Genomic DNA, 19,874 nt, shown 5'->3' with positions numbered 1-19,874 from the left:
AATAGTATTCCACTACATTCATATACCACAGCTTGTTTAGACACCCCAATTGACAGGCATTCTTTTAATTTCCAATTCTTTGTGACCATCAATAGAGCTGCTATAAACTCTTTGTACATGAGGTCCTTGTCCCTTTCTTACATTTTCTTTGGGATCTGTACTCAGTAATGGCTTTAGTGAATCAAAGGATATGCAGAGTTTGATTGCCATTTGGGCATAGTATCCAAATTGTTTTCTCCAGAATGGTTGAGTTCACAATTCTTCTTCAAAAAATATATTTTATTCAAACACTAATGCATTGTTATGCATTTTTTTGAAGTTTCTCCATGGTATTTTAGGGAAGAGAAACTTCAAGTGACAGTGACCTCCTTGCTCTTCTTCACACAGGACACTCTGAGACCTGCTGATTCCATTCCTTTTCACTGGCTGCCCCTTCAATGTCTAGAGTTCTCTTCCTCCTCATCTCTACCTCATGGATTGCTTCAAGTCCCAACTGAAAACACTTTCTTCTACAATATGCCTTTCCTAGTCCTCCTTAACTTGTACTTTCTCTTTGTGATTATTTACCCTGCATATATCTTTCACATAGCTGTTTGTATGTTGTTTCCCCCACAGTCTCAGGAACACCGTGAGCTCTTTGAGAGCAGACTATTTTTTGCCTTTCTGTGCTTAACATAGTGCCTGATATATGACAGTGTTTTAAAAATTCTTATTGATTTAAACTGAAAGTAGTTTCTTCTTATAGATTTATCTGCAAAATTGGGCTAATAATAGCACTAACTTTTCAGAACTGTTGTGAAAAATTAAGTGGGATAATAATTGTAAAGAGTTTAGCACAGTGCCTTAGCACTGCACTAATAATAATGTACTTAATAATTTTAGCTATTATTATTATCTGGCTTGTATTTTCAAATTAGGTCTCCCCCAACTATGGAAACCTTTTACGTTAATAAGTACAATGAAACCCTAAATTTGGTGAAGACTTAACTGCAGATTTCATTTTACAATGTGATAGAAAAAGTTATCCAGAAAATACTTTGTATTTTAATAAAGAACGTGTTGCAGAACACTACATCAAAAGACAAGCCTTTTGTGAGTGCATATTGCAGGTCAGATCTTACCAACTAAGTACCATCATGTATCAGGAGCCATAATGAACCTCATGGTATATTTCCAGTTAGTCTGAGGAACCTAGGAACAGAAAACCTCCAAAGATAATTTATCAATCTTTGTTTATACTTGCCCTCTTGGAGGAATAAACTCCAACTGTGCCTGTGAACATTGTTCATATTACATCACGTGGATGATACTCTGCAAAGAATGTATTAAAGATGTAAGTAACAAAACCCAGTTAGAATGGTGATGGATTGAAGTCAAGCTCCAGCTCTCTTCAGGTTGAGTGAGAGGGCATGGATGGTTAGTTTCTCATTCATCTACAGACATTCCTGTGGTAAAGAGTAATTAAATGGTGGACTGTGGAGGGCAGGGTGGGTGTGTGAAATAACACATATTGAGACAGGATAACTTTCATCCTGTTTTGTGTCATAAAAATAGGGCCAGAGACCATAAGGTTTGAAAAAAAATGACTCAGCAGCTTTTGCTGAAAATCTGGAGATTTTTAAAAAAGAATTTTGGGCTGCTTTATTACTGCAACATTATATATGCAATACAAACACAGAAATCTGATGTTAAAACTCAAATTAGGAGTTGTAAAACATCCATACTGTAAAACTAGGCAAATAGTTTGCTTTTAATTTTTATAACATTTCTGACAACTTAAATTCCCTCCCCTCCCACCCACACCCCCCGAATTATGCATGGATACTTAACTGTTTTCCTCTACTAAGTTATTTTCCTTCATTAGTTAGATTTTGAACTATATTGGAAGAGTTTGAATTTTTACCCATAATTCTGGGGTGAAAATCACTGAATCTAAGTTCCATAAATCCTGAAATGGTCTGAGGTCAACCCAGGGAACATTATTTGTTGAAAAGAAAGGAAAAAGTTAGAAAGAAAGTTAAAAGTTTAACCACAGCAAATGCTTTAACAAGTCTATCAAGATGAAGAGGAATTCCTTGCATACTTCTGATAAAGGTGAAACATATTTCATTCTTTAGCTAAGTACTTAAAAGAATAACTACTGAAAGTTCCAAGAATCTTTGACAGGTAAAAAATCTCATATTAAGTACCTTGAAAGTGTTCTATTAATCTGAAGAGCTGGGGAGATACTATCTGGAGCCAGAGAGGTTTGTCCTAGGGACAACAAATATACCCAATCATTCTGAAATTTCCAAAGAAGTGGAAGAGGCTCAAATTTTTTTTTTTTCTGCTTGGATCACAAAATTACACCCAGCAGGTTAATGAGAATAAGACTTGGAGAACAAAGAGAGAAAAAGCCCGAGGCAAGAAAGGAAGTGGAAAGGAAGAGAATAAGAGGGAGATTAGGTTGTATGGAGAGGAAAGAGAGAGAAAAACCTTTTTTTTTTTTTTTTTTTTTCCTGAGGCAAATGAAACGCACTGAAGTAAATGAATGCATCAAGGCAAAGCAATGCACAAGTAAATGATCATTACATGCCTTACAATAAAGTGAAATTAGGAGCCAAGGAAAAGACAGAAGGGAAATACATAGATTTATCACAGAGAAAACTAAACTTCAAACAAAACAAAACAAAACAAAACAAAACAAAACAAAACAAAAAACCCAACCCAGATCTGTTATATTTTATATTCAATAGAATAAAGAAATACAGGAACAGTTTTTGTTTTTTTTAATACTGAATCTATGACTGAATTTATCTAGTAACCTTATGCATGCAGATAGGGATCTATCCTAAAATTTACAGTTTTAAGGTGCTATCTGGGACAAAGAGAGATTATGTAACTGGGACAGAATCACACAGTTTGTCTCAAAAGTAGATCTTAAATTTGCCTCTCACAATGGGAACTTATTAAAATTAATGGCAATAATACACCTTATTTATTTTTTAATTTCCCTGCATTTGACATAATAAACCACAAAAGGTGGTAAATTTAAAATTTGACTGATTTCTCAAATATGTCCCTATAATTATCTACTTCACAACTCAAGTTTGGATCCAGTTTCCAATGTCAGACAAAAGAATTTTCCCTGGGTATAATCACAAGTGAGTTAAGACAAGGATAGGTAGCAACAGCATTGAATAAACCTTACTACAGCTGGCCATCATACCCAAGACAGCTCTTTAATGAGAAAAGAAATGAACTGATTTTGTGCCAAGGATATGACATTTTTAAGGATGAGCAAAACTAGAAACTGTCCAAAGGGTTGCTATGATTGTGTGAAAGCAAAGATTCTTTCCATCTCTTTCAGAGATAACATTTTGAATGATATATCCTGGTGAGGATTAAATCTTCATGGTCCAGTTACCCTAACATTATCTAGGTAAAGAATAAACAATAATTTTTGGAGTTTTTGTGAGCCCCAGAGGCTCACACAATGATGTAGAGTTTATTATATGCTATTGAGGCTTCATTGTAGTTATGAAAACACTGGAGAAAGGATTCATTTTGTTCTGACCCACAGTTTATTGGCTAGTTCCTCCAGGCTGAAGTTCATCACTATTCTCAGAATTGTCTCCAGCCATATATATTTTTCCCCATAGTAAAAAAAGAACTGAAGAGCTAATTATAGATAGTCCACTATGCATGTTTCAATGGTAAGTCTTCATTCACGCTAACAGTTTTAATTTAGTTCTGGGAAATGATAAGATGACATTAGAAGAGTCACTGTGAGGCTTTTTGTAGATCTGAGAAATCTGAGAGCTTGTAATGAGGTTAAGAATAGGCCAAGGGCAGCATAGACTATGTGTCTGAAAATAAAATATACTGACTTTTTTTTTTATCAGCTTTTTAACTAAAATTATGTCTTGAAAAGTAAAATACAGATAAATGGTGAGCTTCCTTTTAAAATAACCAGGACTGGACAAATGGTTAGGAAATAAGCTAGCTTTCTTTTGAACTCTGGGAGATCTAATTAAAACAAAGGAAAAAGAGGCAAAAGCAATACTTTTATTAAGCAAATCAGATAAACATACCAGAGCTGATCTATTCTTGATGTGGGTGAACTCTATAAAATTAACACTGAAATTGTGTACCCTTTGATTTATAAAGAAGGGAGATTCGAGTCTCAGGCCCTTCTGGGAAGCATATTTCTCCAGACAAGTTAAGTGGCGTCATTTGACTGGGCCTCTTCTAAGGCAAATCACCCCCTCCCCTTGTTTCCCCTTCCTTCCTCCCTCCCCCTTCCCCGCCATTGGTAGCTGGATCTTCATTCAGGAAGCCTTCAAAATGATTTCCATTCTCTTGGAGATCTGGGCCTGATATTGATAAGCATCTAGGCCTGGGGACTATGGCTTTCTTTTTTTTTTTTTTTTCTTTTTTTCTTTTAATTTTTTTAATTTTTAAAAACTTTTTATTGACAGAACCCATGCCAAGGTAATTTTTTACAGCATTATCCCTTGCACTCACTTCTGTTCCGATTTTTCCCCTCCCTCCTTCTACCCCCTCCCCCAGATGGCAAGCAATCCTTTACATGTTGAATAGGTTACAGTATATCCTAGATACAATATATGTGTGCAGAACCGAACAGTTCTCTTGTTGCACAGGAGGAGTTGGATTCAGAAGATATAAATAACCCTGCAGAAATGCAAGCAGTTTATATTCATTCCCCAGTGTTCTTTCTTTGAGTGTAGCTGCTTCTGTCCAGCCTTGATCAATTGAAACTGAATTAGCTCTCTTTATCGAAGAGATCCACTTCCATCAGAATACATCCTCAAACAGTATCATTGTTGAGGTATATAATGATTTCCTGGTTCTGCTCATTTCACTTAGCATCAGTTCATGTAAGTCTTGTTTGGCTTTCTTTTCAACCTGAAACCTGAGCCTCAGATTTCCTATTAAAGGGCAATTTTAAACTAATTTCTTTGAAGAATATCCAAGCAGGACTATGAATCATCCCTTGGTATAGCTACCTATCAGGACTCTTGCCTGCTGAGAAGACATTCTCTTCTCAGTGCTAAACCCTATTTCCCTAATAAAACTTTGCCACTCAGAAGTCAGTCTTCCTAGCAGAGCTGACTTCTCATCCAACAACAAACTTCCCTTTTTGCCACTTAAAGCTTTTTGGGTTCATGAATTCTTTCATGAAGGACTTGTGCCGACTAGAAGAGGATTCCTACACCTCAACTCTCTGCACTTCCACTAACCTTATCATTCTGAGCACATGAATCATATGGACATCTCTGCCCCAAACTTTCTCCATTGATTCCAAAGACATATTGATTCTTTTCCAGTTTCTCTCACAGGCTCTCCAAGATGAATTCCCCAACCTGCACCTTTTCAAAGAATACATGGTTCCCTTTGAAATGTTTCCCTTTCCAACCAAAAAATCTGATTAAGTCTAGCAACCCGAGAAATCATTTCCCATGTGAGTATGAGGCAGATGATTATCTACGTATTAATACAAGCAGGAGATTGTGCTATTTCTTTCATTTTAAAGTAGTAAAATGAATTATACTTGGAAGTGATTTTCATTCTCTTTTTTAAATTCCTTACTCTTTTCCTATCTAACATCTATTTGGCCCATCAATTTAATTTCACTACCTCTCTTGCAGCAACAGAGAGCAAAGCAAAATTTAGTTCACCCTGAGAGCAATAACTAACATTCAATGATTTCAAGAATAAACTGTGCATACTTAGGGATATTAAGTTCTGAACTCAACTTTCTTTTATGCTGATATAATTTTGCTCATGGCACATTCAGAAATGCTTGCTTGATTAAATATTAGCTCACTGCTTCCTTCAACCTTTAGGGTGAAGGAAATTAAAGGGTTTACTGATGGGAGTGGGATTCAGTACAATTTAATCTTGACACTGGGCAGACTATGAGAGCTTCACATTACATTAGGGTCTTTGCTAGCTAACTCTTCCTAGATTCTAAGGGTTTCCTCAATGTGTCACTGGAGTGTGGCTAGACTGCACCCAGCCTAGGTAGAGCCAAACTAAAGCTGAAAATTGACTGGAGATGCAGAGAAAAGGTAGTAGTATTCTTCCTAAATTAACTCAGTAATTTAAATTGTTTTATTATTTTTAAATTGAAATTTAGATTTTATTGATGCAAGGAGCTCTTCCATCAAAGCACATTGGTACTTGCTGAGTAGAGGCAGCTGGATGCTCTCAGACAAGATATTTGTAAAATGCTCAGTACAGTGCCTGGCATATAGTATGTGTTTAATAAATGCTTATCTGTCTCTTCCTTCTTTTCCCCTCCTTCTTTTCTTCTTTTTACTTCTTCCTTCCCTCTTCTCTCCCTTCCTGAAATGAAATAATTTGCTTTGGGTCAAATATTGTGTGGCAGAGACCAGAATTGAATCTAGATGGTCCCCTGCCTTGCAGGAAATCAATGTAAATTATGCAAATTAGTCAGTAGAGGTATAATTAGCATAATGCCAAATAATTTCTAATTATAGACAGTTCCATTAATAAGTAGTTATTCCTATTGTTGCTTTTTCTTAGTATCTGCCAGCACTTAATAGAATAGCACACAGTAAGTGTCTAATAAATGCTTGCTGGCTGACTGTTCCTTCTGGTCCAACTTCCAAAGCATTTGGTCATTTAAGAACAATTTCTTCACATTTATATTACAAAAGACAGCCTCCTACATAATTCTCATAGTAAATTGTTTAACTATAATTTCTTGCAAATGCTCATTAAACAAATGGTTCATTTATTCTTTCCTAGAGTTTCCAGGGAGCATTTTGCCACCTGTAAATTTTCTTTTTTCTTTTCTTTTTTTTTTTTTTTTTAAATAATTTTTTATTGATAGAATGCATGCCAGGGTAATTTTTTACAGCATTATCCCTTGCATTCATTTCTGTTCCGATTTTTCCCCTCCCTCCCTCCACCCCTTCCCCCAGATGGCAAGAGTCCTTTACATGTTGAATGGGTTGCAGTATATCCTAGATACAATATATGTGTGCAGAATCAAACAGTTTTCTTGTTGCACAGGGAGAATTGAATTCAGAAGGTATAAATAACCCGGGAGGAAAAACATAAATGCAAGCAGTTTATATTCATTTCCAGTGTTCTTTCTCTGGGTGTAGCTGCTTCTGTCCATCTTTGATCAATTAAGGCTCTCTTTATCAAAGAGGTCCAGTACCATCAGAATACATCCTCAAACAGTATCATTGTTGAGGTATATAATGATCTTCTGGTTCTGCTCATTTCACTCAGCATCAGTTCATGTAAGTCTCGCCAGTCCTCTCTGTATTCATCCTGCTGGTCGTTCCTTACAGAACAATAATATTCCATAACGTTCATATACCACAATTTACTCAACCATTCTCCAATTGATGGACATCCTTTCATTTTCCAGCTTCTAGCCACTACAAACAGGGCTGCCACAAACATTTTGGCACATATACCACCTGTAAATTTTCAATGGCTAAGCCACATTTGACTTGCACTTGCTTCTTTTCAAACCAGTAACTTTCTAAGAGGTAGAATCAGAAGAATTAAGTGCCTCCTGTCTTATTAAGGAAAAAAAAAATTCCCACACCCATTTGGACTTGGCAAAACATCATAGTTTTCTGAAATTCCAGTTTGTCATGATCACTTGACTAGGTTTTAAGCTAGTAGTCCTTACAAAGGACTGACTTTAGTTCAGAAGAACTGTTATTTGACTTTCTTCAAAGCAAGGTACCCTAAATAATCAATGCTAGGTAGAATATACACTTGTAGAAGAAATACAGACTACACTTTTTCAAAAGGTCCTTAGACAATGTCTCAGGAAAATTTCTGGTATACTTTAGTAAACTGGAGGTGGAGGCCTGGAAGACTGAGTTCAACTCTGTAAACTTTCATTCACACAGGTTTAGTCCATTTCACATTCATCTCCCCTCCAATAAACTCTAGTAATTCTGTATTTCCTGTCAAATATAAAGCCATCTGTGTGGCTTTTAAAGCTCTTTGCAACCTGGTTCCTTCCTGCCTTTCTAACATTCTTATACCTTACTCTCCACTATGTTTTCTTTGATCAGCTGAAATCAGCCTCTGTGATGCTCCTTCAACACAACACCATTTATCTCTTAGAGGCTCTTAGAATTTTTATTAACTTTACCCCATGTAAATCTTCCTTTGAAATTCAGTTAAAATATCCCTTTCAGCAAGAACTCTTTCTTACTCTCTAGTTTATACATTTTTTGCCCATAATTGTTTGCATGTTGCCCATCCCCCATTAAGACAGGGAGTTCTTTGAGAGCAGGGAAAATTTTATATATATATATATATATTTGCGTTTCTTTGTATTTCCTTTTTCTTTTTAAGTTAACACTGAGTTCTTAATAAATACTGTTGATATGTAAGGCCATCTGGTCCAATCTTTTTATTTACAAATGAAGAAATTGAGGTTCAGAGAATTTAAGTGACTTACCCAAAATCACTTATATTAAGTGTAATTGTACTTGAATAAGATCCTTTGATTCTATAACCAGTATCCTTTCCACTGCCTCATCCTGTGCTATCCAATAGCATTTATTAAGCACAAATTCATGCCTAGAATGATGCTCAATAGTAGATGCTCAATAAATTCAGATGAACTGCTGATTTGAATTAAACCAGGCAAATCTTCCCTATCCTTGCTCCTAAAGGAGAAAATACCAGTATGGAAAAACAGATAATGCAGATGCCTATGTAAATAAATAAATATTTTAGAGTTTTCTATAGCTCTAGAAAAGGACATTTAAAAATGTTCCTCAAATGGAATTTTGAACGTTAATGGTAATTAAACAATTAATAACAATTAATATAAAAGATCATATGATTATTATAATATAATGATTAATTATAATAACCAAAAATGATATAGTATTTTAAAGCTGTAAGCTAGTTGGATTTGGATTCGAGATCCAGGTAACTACCCTGAGTTTACAAAATACTATCCAGACATCTCACAATAACCTAGTGAAATAAACTTTATAGACAAGGCATTCTCATTTTACAGAAGAGAAAACAGAGGCTGGGAAGCTACATGACTTTTCTAGTATCACTGAAATAGTGACAGAGCTGGAACTTTGACTCAGGTTTCCAGACTCCAAGTTAAGTGCTTCCTTCTGCCACACTATTGTTCTTAGTTGAATTTGTATAGCACTACAAGATTTACAAAGAGCTTTTTCCATGACAACAACCCTTGGAATAGGCAGGTTCATAAGAACACAAATCTGTATCTTGAAGGAACCTTAGAGATCACTGAATCTATCCTTTCCCCATTTTATAAATAAGGAAACTGAGGTACAGAGAAATTAATTGATTTGCTCAAGATCACATAAGTGTATGAGATAGGATTTGAACCTGGGTCTTCCTGTTCTCTGAGTCCAATATCCTGGCCACTGAACCATGATGCCTCATGATCTGTTATCTCCATTTTTATGGCCAAATTGAGTTTCTGATAGTTCAGGTGGTGGGATTCAAATTCAGTCTTTTGACTCCAACTTCAAGTACCTTTTTATAACTGCATTACAGTTATGTTTATATGGTATATAGTATATGGTACTTTAGATCATAGAATAGTACCTGGCGTATAGTAGTTTGCTATGTCATTGATAATAGAGATAAAATACTAGCTCACCACAGATATAGTTTTCCTCTTATTGTAGAATCTGTTTATATTTGGAAAATATCATAAACATCTGATAAATTTGATTTAAATAGTACTTGCTTTACAATTCAAGCTTGTGGATAATCTATAGATTTTTGTTGGTAGTGGTTAGGCATTTTTCATTTGAGTCTGATTCTTTGTGACCCCTTTTGGAGTTTTCTTAACAAAGATACTGGAGTAGTTTGCCATTCTTTTTCAGTTGATTTTATAGATGAGGAATTTGAGGCAAACAGGGTTAAGTGATTTGCCTAAGTTTATACAATTAGGTAAGTGTCTAAGATTGGATATGAATCCAGGGCCAGGGCTCAATTTACTGAGTCACCTAGCTGCTCTATATGAATAATAAATAATAGTGCTTAATAAATGTTGATTGATTGATTGATATCTTTAAACTTATTGATGCTTATTTGCATGAATAATCTGCCAGTTTGATACACTTAAAAAGATTACTGTAAGTACTTAAAATTTAGAATAATCTTTTATGAAAAAAACTTATCAATTTAAGAAATCAAAAGTCACAAGAATTTTGTGATTTCTTAAATTAGACTCTGAACTTTTCTAAGGCAATGATTGTTTTCTGCCTTTCTTTGTTTCTCTAGAAATCAGCACACAGTAAATAATTAATGCTTATTGATTTTTCTTTTCAAATATTTTCTTTCCCAAATTTAGATCACCCCTCAAAAAATTATTAGAAATTTGAAGCTTTCTATTCAATTCTCTTTAGGAGAAATACATTGATATTCATTGAAATGAAAGTAGGTTTGAAGAGTTTTTGCACAAATATTTATTTTCTTTTTTGTAAAATAATAATAGGCAGCATTTATATAATTCTTTGCAAATATTATCACATTTTATCTTCATGACAACATTGGGAGTACCATGTTATTATTATCTTCCTCATTTTACAGATGAGTAAACTGAAGCAGTTAGTGATTAAATTACTTGCCCAAGATCACACAATTAATAAGTGTATGAGGTCAAATTTAAACTCAAATCCTCCTCACCCAGGTCCATTTCTATCTACTGCACCATTTTGTTGATTTTAAAAATCAACTTACTACTTCCGTTTTCTCTAATTTATATGCAATCCAACATTACGCTGGATATTTACTCCCTATGATTACTCCCGAATCAGTTGGGTTAATGTTGTCCTCTCTTGAGGATGAGCTCTGTGGATGGCTTTCTCACTAAAAGTCATTTAGATTGTATTGCTCAATACCCCTACATCAGCATTTCTGCAACAGGGCCAGTCAAGATTAATCATGGGGGCCAATGTGCATTTAGTTCTAATTGAGGAATGTGAGACAAAGCTTTCAACAGCCTGTGCCTCTAAGATGTGTTTGTTTGAAATGACCTCTGAACAGGAGAATTCCAGACATAAATTACCCCCTCTGACAATGTTTGCATCAATGGACTATGCAATTTGAATGAAGACATGAGTTAATATTCATCTTCATTTCATAAAGTCCTCATTCCTGAAAAGTTAATTTTATTCTAATCTTTCCTATGAGAAAGCTCTGGATATAAGAAAAAGAACAATCTAAACTCCAAGAACTTTCATCTTCAATCTGCCATTATTACAGCCATTTCATAAAAAGGTGTCAGAACTCTGTGGTAAAAGGACTCAATCTTCCCCAAGTCCTTTGTTCTCCTTATTTCAAGGTTCATCTTCTTTTATAATGACTGAGCTAACACTTCTGCTTAGTCTTCTCTCAGTAACACCATATTCTTGCCTTGAGAATTCAGAAAGTAGGTAGAAAAGAAACCTACTAACAATCGATGCTGAATATTGAAAAAAAAATAGCCATTTCCTTTTTTTTTGTTTTCTCCCTTCCAGGGAAAAAAGGGATAAGTAGATGCTTTTTTTAGGGAAAAAAGCATAAGTAAAACTGATCTTTAACTTTTACCTTACTTGTGAATCTTGGTAAATTTACTTACTCAAAGCTATAGTGGATAGAGAAGAGCATTCACAGGTATGGATATGTTGTTCAGGGATCAACTTACCTCTGCTGTATGTTTTGCCACATTTCCTACAATGACAATAACTTTCCCTTTGAAATTCTGGAGTATGGCAGTAGAAGGGGTTTGGGAGAGATCCCCTTCTGTGGTGAATGCAGAGTTGAAAGGAATGCTGATGCTGCCTGAAATGTGACCTCTATTAAAACTGAAAATAAGGAAGGTCAAGGAAAATTCAATAGTGTGTACAGACATAAGAATGATGGAAAAATCTTATTTTAATGGAAGTATCAGAATAAAAATATAATCTTAATATTTAATGGCACTTTAGATACAGGATCAGTACATGACAATGTATCAATAATAATAATACTTAGCATTTCTATATAGTGCCAGAAACTGTGCTAAACACTGCACAAATATTTTCTCACTTGATTCTCAAAACAATCCCGGGGTTAGGTGTTAATATAATCCTATTTTATAGAAGAAGAAATTAACATAAAACCACACAAATCATCAGCATTTCTATATATTACTGACAAAGCCCATCAGCAAAAGATAGAGAATTTCTCTATTTAAAATTATTGTAGACAAAATAAAATACTTGGGGGTCTACCTGGCTAAGACAAACCCAAGAACTATATGAACACAATTACAAAACACTTATCATGCAAATAAAGTCAGATCTAAACAATTGGAAAATATCAATTGTTCATGGCTAGGTCAAGCTAATATAATAAAAATTTTGTCTAAATTGGCCTATTGTTTAGTGCCATACCAATTAAAATTTTAAAACATTATTTTATAGAACTAAAAAAAAATGATAAAATTCATCTGGAAGAACAAAAGGTCAAGAATATCAAGGGAATTAATAAAAAAAAAAACAACCCCAAAACCACAAAGGATGGTGGGTTAGCAGTACCAAACCTAAAATTATATTATAAAGCAACAGTGATTAAAACTATTTGGTATTGGCTAAGAAACAGAGTAGTGAATCAGTGGAATAATTAGATACACAAAATGTAATAACTAAGGCCTATAGAAATTTAGTATTTGATAAACTGCCAAACTCCAGTTTCTGGAATAAGAATTCACTATTCAACAAAAATTACTGGGAAACCTGAAAAATAATATGTCAAAAACGTGGCATAGACCTACATCTCATGCCCCATACCAACATAAGATCAAAATGGATACATAATTTGGGTATAAAGGATGACATTATAAGCAAATTAGGAGAACAAGGGATAATTTACCTATCAAATCTTTGGAGAAGGGAGGACTTTATGACCAAAGAAGAACTAGAGAACATTATGAAAGTCAAAATAGACAACTTTGATTACATTAAATTTAAAAAGTTTTGCACAAACAAAACTAACAGAAGCAAGATTAAAAAGGAAGTACAAAGCTGGGGAAAAAAAAATCCTATACAACCAGTATTTCTGATAAAGGTCTCATTTCTAAAATTTATAAAGAACTCTGTAAGAATACAAGTCATTCCCCAATTGATAAATAGTCAAAGGATATGAAAAGATAATTTTCAGATGATAAAATTAAAGCCACTTATAGTTATATGAAAAAATACTCTAAATCACTAACTCACACTTCTCAGATTGGCTAGGATGACAAAAAAAGATAATGACATATGTTGGAGGGAATGTGAGAAAACGGGGATACTAATGCATTGTTGGTAGAGTTATGAAATAATTCAACCATTCTGCAGAGTGGAAATATACCCAAAGTATTATAAAACTGGGCATATCCTTTGATCCAGCAATGCCATTATTGAATCTGTATCCCAAGGAAATCATAAAGGAGGGAAAAGAACCCACATGTGCAAAAATGTTTGTAACAACTCTTTTTTTGTGGTGGCAAGGAATTGGAAAATGAAGAGATGCCCATTAGTTGGGGAATGGTTGAACAAGCTGTCATACATAAAGGTAAAGAAATATTATTGTTTTTATAAAAAATAATGAACAAGAGGATTTAGAATAAGAAGATTTTGGAAACATTCACATGAACTGATGCTGAGTGAGCAGAACCAGGAATACACTGTACACAGTAACAGAAATAATGTTCAACTATGAAAGACTTGGTTCTTCTCAGAGGTTTAGTGATCCAAAGCAATCCCAATAGACTTTGGGCAGAAAATGCCATCTCCATCTAGAGAAAGAACTAAGGAGACTGAGTGCAAATCAACACATGCTATGTTTACTCCTTTTTTCTGTTTTTCCTCTCTCCTGTGGTTTTTACCTTTGGCCCTGATTTTTTTCTCCCAAAATGATTCATAAAGCCATGTGTATTAAGAATAAATTTTTTAAAAAAGAAGAAGAAACTAAGGCCAAGGTAGAGTGACCTGTCCAGGGTTCCATAGCCAGTATAAAAGTCTAAATTTGAACTCAGATCTAGCTGATACTAGGCATTTATCTCCTGCACATGAATACATGTAAGAGGCTTTGTGGTATAATGGAGAGTGCTAAGACAAACCCAAGAACTATATGAAAACAATTACAAAACACTTCTCACACAAATAAAGTCAGATCTAAACAATTGGAAAAATACGTAGCTGGGAAGACCTGAATTCACCTTCCATTTCTGATACTTACCAGCTATATGATCTTTGTTAAATCAATCTCAGTGTACAGGGAAGATACTGATCTTCATTATAATCAGGAGTCCCTTCTTCTATCCCTGTATCTGTACATAATTCTGAGATAACTAGTACAAATAGACAATAAGTTGGGTCAGGAGTTAATAGAAAGGAGAGGGAAGGCCAGCTTACATCCTTTTAATAGTGAAATCCTGTGGCCAAATGTTGAGACACTACAATCTTGAAGAAGCAAAGAAGAAGTCAATGGAGAGATGCAAGGCAGGCTCCAGGAGGCTGCAGCTTATTTCCATTGATGAAGGAACAGGAGGGAAATCATCAAAAGCATAATTGGCAAAAGAAGTGGGCTTATTGAACAGTGAAGAGAGTGGGAGAACAAATGTGCAGCACTACTGTACTACAGTCCTCACAGAAGAAGGCAGGTGGGGCAGGCTGTGGAGATGTACAGGAAAACATTATGAGTTTCACAAGATGAAAATACGTAAGTTGTTTGAAATCTTCCCTGATAGGGGAAAATATCCCAAAGGATAATAATTATAGTAAATAATATTAGCTACCATTCATATAGTGTTTTAAGGTTACAGAGCATTTTACAAAGGTCATTTGACCTTTATAAAAATATGGTCTCTCAGACTCTAGATACTCTTCACTACAAATCTACTCTCCACATATCTGTTAAAGTGATTTTTCTTTTTCCTTTTTTTTAAAATCATCTTATTATTTAGAATTTTATTTTTCCCAATTACACATAAAAACAATTTTTAAAATTTAAAAATTTAAAAATCAAATTCTATCCCTTCCTTCCTACTCCCTTACTGAAAAGGCAAGCAATTTGATATGTTACACATATAGGCACATGTTTCCATATGTCATGTTGTAAAAGAAAACAGACAAAAAAGCCCCCAAGAAACACAAATGAAAAAAAAAATACCTCAATCTGTATTCAGACTCCATCGTTTCTTTCTCTAGGAATGGATAGCACTGTCCTTCAGAGTCCTATTGGTCTACTGTATTGCTAGGAATAGCTAAGTCATTCACAACTGATCATTTTACAATATTGTTGTTACTATGTACGATGTTTTCCTGGTACTACTCATTTTACCTTATATTGTTTTGTCCTTCCAGGTTTTTCTGAGAGCATTCTGTTGTTCATAAAGTGATCTTTCTAAAGTGTTGTGAGCTTTTTCTGAGTCTTTCAGAACAGCTTGGTCTCAGTAGGGGAAGTGCAGGAACCCAGCCACCAACTACAGTGGTGTGAGATGAAGATGAATCTGGTTGTCCACTGAACTCTCTACTCATAGCTTCTTCCTCTGAAAACTCTTCTTCTGCCACCAGCCAGCCAAGTGGAAAATATTCTCCTTGCCTCGGAGAGAGGGCTTCTGGCGTAATTCCACTGAATTCTCCCAAAGTGCTCTGTGTCTGCACCAGAGTACTCCTCTCCAATGCAGCTGAACTCTCTTCTGCGACCAGCCAGCCAAGTGGAATATATTCTCTCTTGCCTTGCCTCGGAGAGAGGGCTTCTGGTGTAATTCCGCTGAAATCTGACCGAGAGCCTCTGTCTGTTTCTTTTATACAAGAGGGAGGAATTGTGGGATACGAGAGAGAGGGATTATGGGTTTTCTCCCATAGTGCTCTCTGGCCCAAAGAGCTTCAACGGAGGTGTGAATTCCCAAAGTTACAAAGTTTACTTTGTGAAGCTGGCATACTTGTGAACTCCAATGAGTAAAGGTGCAAACACAAGCATTGTTCTACTTAGTACCTTGTTTCAGGTTTTGCCCAAAACATCTTCTTGTAAGATTAGATCAACTCTAATTAGTTAGCAGTTTGTAAAGATTCCAACACTAAAGTACATGTCTGACCACATCATTCCTCTGCTCAATAAATTCCAGAAGCTCCCTATTATATTCAGGATCAAATATAGAATCTTCTATTTGATATTCAAAGCTCTTCAAAATCTGCTACCTTCTAATCTTTCCAGTAGTCTTATACTTTATTACCTTCTATATACTTTATGATCCTATGGTGTTTTTCTTTTTTCTTTCTTTTTTCTTTCTTTTTTCTTTCTTTCTTTCTTTCTTTCTTTCTTTCTTTCTTTCTGAGACAATTGGGGTTAAGTGACTTGTTAGGAAGTATTTAAATGTCTGAGGAAAAATTTGAACTCAGGTCCTCCTGACCTCAGGGCTGGTACTCTATCCATTGTGCCACCTAGCTGCCCCTTATGTTATTTTTCTAACATGACATTTCTTGTTTTTGAACTTTCTCAACTGGTGATGAAATAGCAGATGTTGGGATAGTGGTTTGGAATGTGAAAAACTCACAAACAGCATTATCAGTTATAAGGGTCCTTTATTGTTGGGAAAAGAAAGACTCATGAGCAAAATCAAAATGATTTAGCAGTGCGCCGTGAGTGAAGGGGGTTATTTAAAAGTTAGTAAGAAGAGGATGAGGGGAAGTAAGGATGGGATCTAGAGACTTGAGCAGAAATTAGGGAGGGTTTTAGTTGAAAATAAACTTTCATGAGCATCACATCTACATCCTGCTCAGGGAAGAAGCGTTCCTTATCTGATTTGGTGTGTTCAGTATGTCCTAATCCAGGTGACAAGACAGCCCCACAAATTTGGCTTCCCTTTGTAATAAGATGGACAATAGGAGCCAGATGGACTCTGTTAAAGTCTATATCATTCCTGACAATGAAGACAGGATGGATCAATTAAAGTCTACATCATTGGCCTCCTGCCTCTAAAGCTTTCTCTTCTCATGTCTGTTTTCTAGCTTCTCTGGTTTCTTTCAAGTTTCAGTTCATATCCTGCTACCTGCTGAAGGCCTTTCTTGGTCCCTTAAGATGCTACTGCTTTTGCTTTCAAATTATCTTCTATCTAATTTGTATGTATCTCTTTATTTACATGCTGTTTTCTCCATTAGAATGAAAACTCCTTAAGGGAAAGAATTGCTTGTGACTTTTTTGGTAAACCCCAGAATTTAGCACAGTGGATGCAATATAGTAAAAGCTTAATAAATACTAGTGGACTAGACATTTCAGTTTGGGATAAAAAGAAGGAAGTAATTGACTAAAATACCCATGAAATTCTTTAGGGACAATGTTTAAGGACTTGAAAATTATATGGAAATACCCACTGTGGAAAAGCTTGAGTTAGGGTTCTTAGAAAATACCAATGCCTAGTTAGACGGGGATGCTTTAATTTTTCTCTCTTTTAGATTCAGTTGATTCTTCCTCATTTCAGTCATTTTTCCTTTGAAAGGGGAAGGAGGGATTTCCAGCCAAGATGGCGGAGAGGAGGCACACAGCTGTGTAAGCTCCGCGGTTTTTTTCTCAGAATCCATCTCATTACAAGCCTCTGAATTAATGCTTGACTGAAAAAAATCCCACAAATAGTTACCAAGAGAAGACATCCTTGAAATTCACCAGGAAAGGTCTGTTTTCACTCGAGGGCAGGGACAGCTTTAGATCAGGCACAGGCTGAAGGCAGGCAGCTCATAGCTGAGCAGACCGGAGTGGGATGGGGTGTGATCTCAGCCGTCTCTGTGGGGAGAGCTTTGCTCAGGATTGGATACTTTGCGCTGATAGCAAGCCAGCAGCCCAGCAGAGAAGCTAAAAACACTTGGGGTGAAGAATACAACCCGGAACAGTTGGAGTCTCTTGGGACCTGACCACCCCTCCCCCACAGTGTCTCAGCACGCTCTCAGAGTCTCAGAGCGCAGGAGCAGCACAATAAGGCTAGTGCCTCGCTGCTGCCCCCTGCAGCTTGTAGAGGAAGCTCGGTAACACCACCCAGCCCCTCCCCCAAAAAAAGCAGATTCCATTTGGGTTTTTTTCTTTTTTTCTTTGCTAGTTTGTCTTTGATTCTTCTTTGACAAAATGAGCAAAAAATTGAAAAGGACCTTAACCCTTGACAGCTTCTATACAAATAGAGAGTGTGAGGAGACTAAAAACAGACTGTCTCCAGGTGAATCCCCAAAGGAGGAGATCATCTGTTCCTCAGCACAGATGAATCTCATAGAAGAAATTAAAAAGGCTCTCACAAGGGAGCTAGAAGAAAAATGGGAAAAGGAGAGGGAGGCTTGGCAAGAGAAGTCATCCCACTCGTTCAAAGACAGAGTGGATAAAGAAATCAAATCCTTGAAAATAGGATTAGTGAACTGGAAACAGACTAAAAAACAAAATTGGCAAAATGGAAAAAAATTCCATAGACCAAAAGAACTTAAATTGGACAATTAGAAAAAGATATAAAAAGAGTGAGTGAAGAAAACACTTCATTGAAAATCAGAATCAAACAAATGGAACTGAATGACTCGAGGAGACAACAAGAATCAGTCAAGCAAAACCAAAAAAATCAAACAATGGAAAAAAATGTGAAATATCTTCTTGGGAAAACAACAGACCTGGAAAATAGATCCAGGAGAGAAAATCTGGACTCCCAGAAATATATGGCGAAAAAAAGAGCCTGGACACTATTTTCCAGGAAATTATCAAAGAGAACTGCCCAGAAGTCATAGAAACAGAGGCTAAAATAGACATTGAAAGAATTCATCAATCAGCATCTCCCCCCCAGCATCCAGCTGCTCCTTTGAGTAGATCGCAAAAGGGACTAATTAAGGCCAAAGAGGAAGGGAGAAATGTATTGGAATTTCAACACCACATTTTTCCTGTTATTCAACAGTTTAATTCTTCAGGTCAAGAAAGTAGAAGATACTCTCCTTTTGATATAGAAATCCTCAAAGACCTGAAAAAAGCTTGTACTCTTTATGGGGCTACATCAGCTTATGTTAAGATGTTATTACAGAATTTGGCTTTTGAAATCTTGACCCCTAATGACTGGAAATCTATAGCAAGGATATGCCTAGAACCTGGACAAAACTATTTGTGGCTTTCTGAATATAGTGAGCTCTGTAGGATACAAGCCCAACAAAATAGTCAAACTGGAGTTCATGCTGCAATCACCTGTGACCTACTAACAGGTGTAGGTCCTTACGCAGATGTCGCAGTACAAATTAATTATTCTGTAGCAGCATATCAGCAAATTGCTGCTAATGCTATCAAAGCGTGGGCTTCTCTCCACAATGAAGATGAAAAGGGTGGGGCCTTCACAAAAATAACACAAGGGCCAAATGAACCTTTTGCTGACTTTGTGGGATGTTTGCTGACAGCTATCACAAGAACAAATGGAGAAAATGCAATAACAGACATTTTGATAAGGCAACTTACTAAGGAAAAAGCTAATGAGGTTTGCAGAAGAATTATACTAGGACTGCGCAAGGATGCTCCTTTAGAGGAGCTCATAAGACGCTGTGCCACAGTGGGCACAGATGCCTTTTATAGCCAGGCTATGATGCAGACTTCCCAAAATCCAAACCTGGGAAGACAGAGTCCCTCCTGGCAAGGGACTTCCAGAGAGACTCGTAGATGCTTTCAGTGTGGAAAAGTAGGGCATCTGAAAGCTCAATGTTGGTATAGAGATAGAATGGGAAAACAGGGTGGGAGAACAAGACCCAATACCCCATGTCCAAAATGCAACAGAGGCTTCCATTGGGCCTCAGAATGTAGACAGATTCAGGGAAACGGGATGAGGGAGCCCAGTCCCAGGGCCCAAGGCAAAAAAC

General features: G+C 36.0%; 1 protein-coding gene across 3 annotated transcripts in view; it reads right to left on the bottom strand.

Moving 5' to 3' along the window:
• TBCK (TBC1 domain containing kinase) overlaps positions 1–19,874 on the bottom strand; it is a 640,231-nt gene that overhangs the window by 328,201 nt on the left and 292,156 nt on the right. For 2 of the 3 annotated variants that reach the window (XM_051967428.1, XM_051967430.1), the window contains one exon: positions 11,696–11,855. The exons of the other annotated variant lie outside the window; for it this stretch is intronic. In XM_051967428.1, the coding sequence (XP_051823388.1) occupies positions 11,696–11,855 (160 nt within the window). The remainder of the gene's footprint in view (positions 1–11,695; positions 11,856–19,874) is intronic. 3 annotated transcript variants of the gene reach the window in all.

The sequence above is a fragment of the Antechinus flavipes genome, chromosome 6 (assembly GCF_016432865.1).
Source record: "Antechinus flavipes isolate AdamAnt ecotype Samford, QLD, Australia chromosome 6, AdamAnt_v2, whole genome shotgun sequence".
NCBI lineage: Eukaryota > Metazoa > Chordata > Mammalia > Dasyuromorphia > Dasyuridae > Antechinus > Antechinus flavipes.
This window is presented reverse-complemented; position numbering and strand designations above follow the sequence as displayed.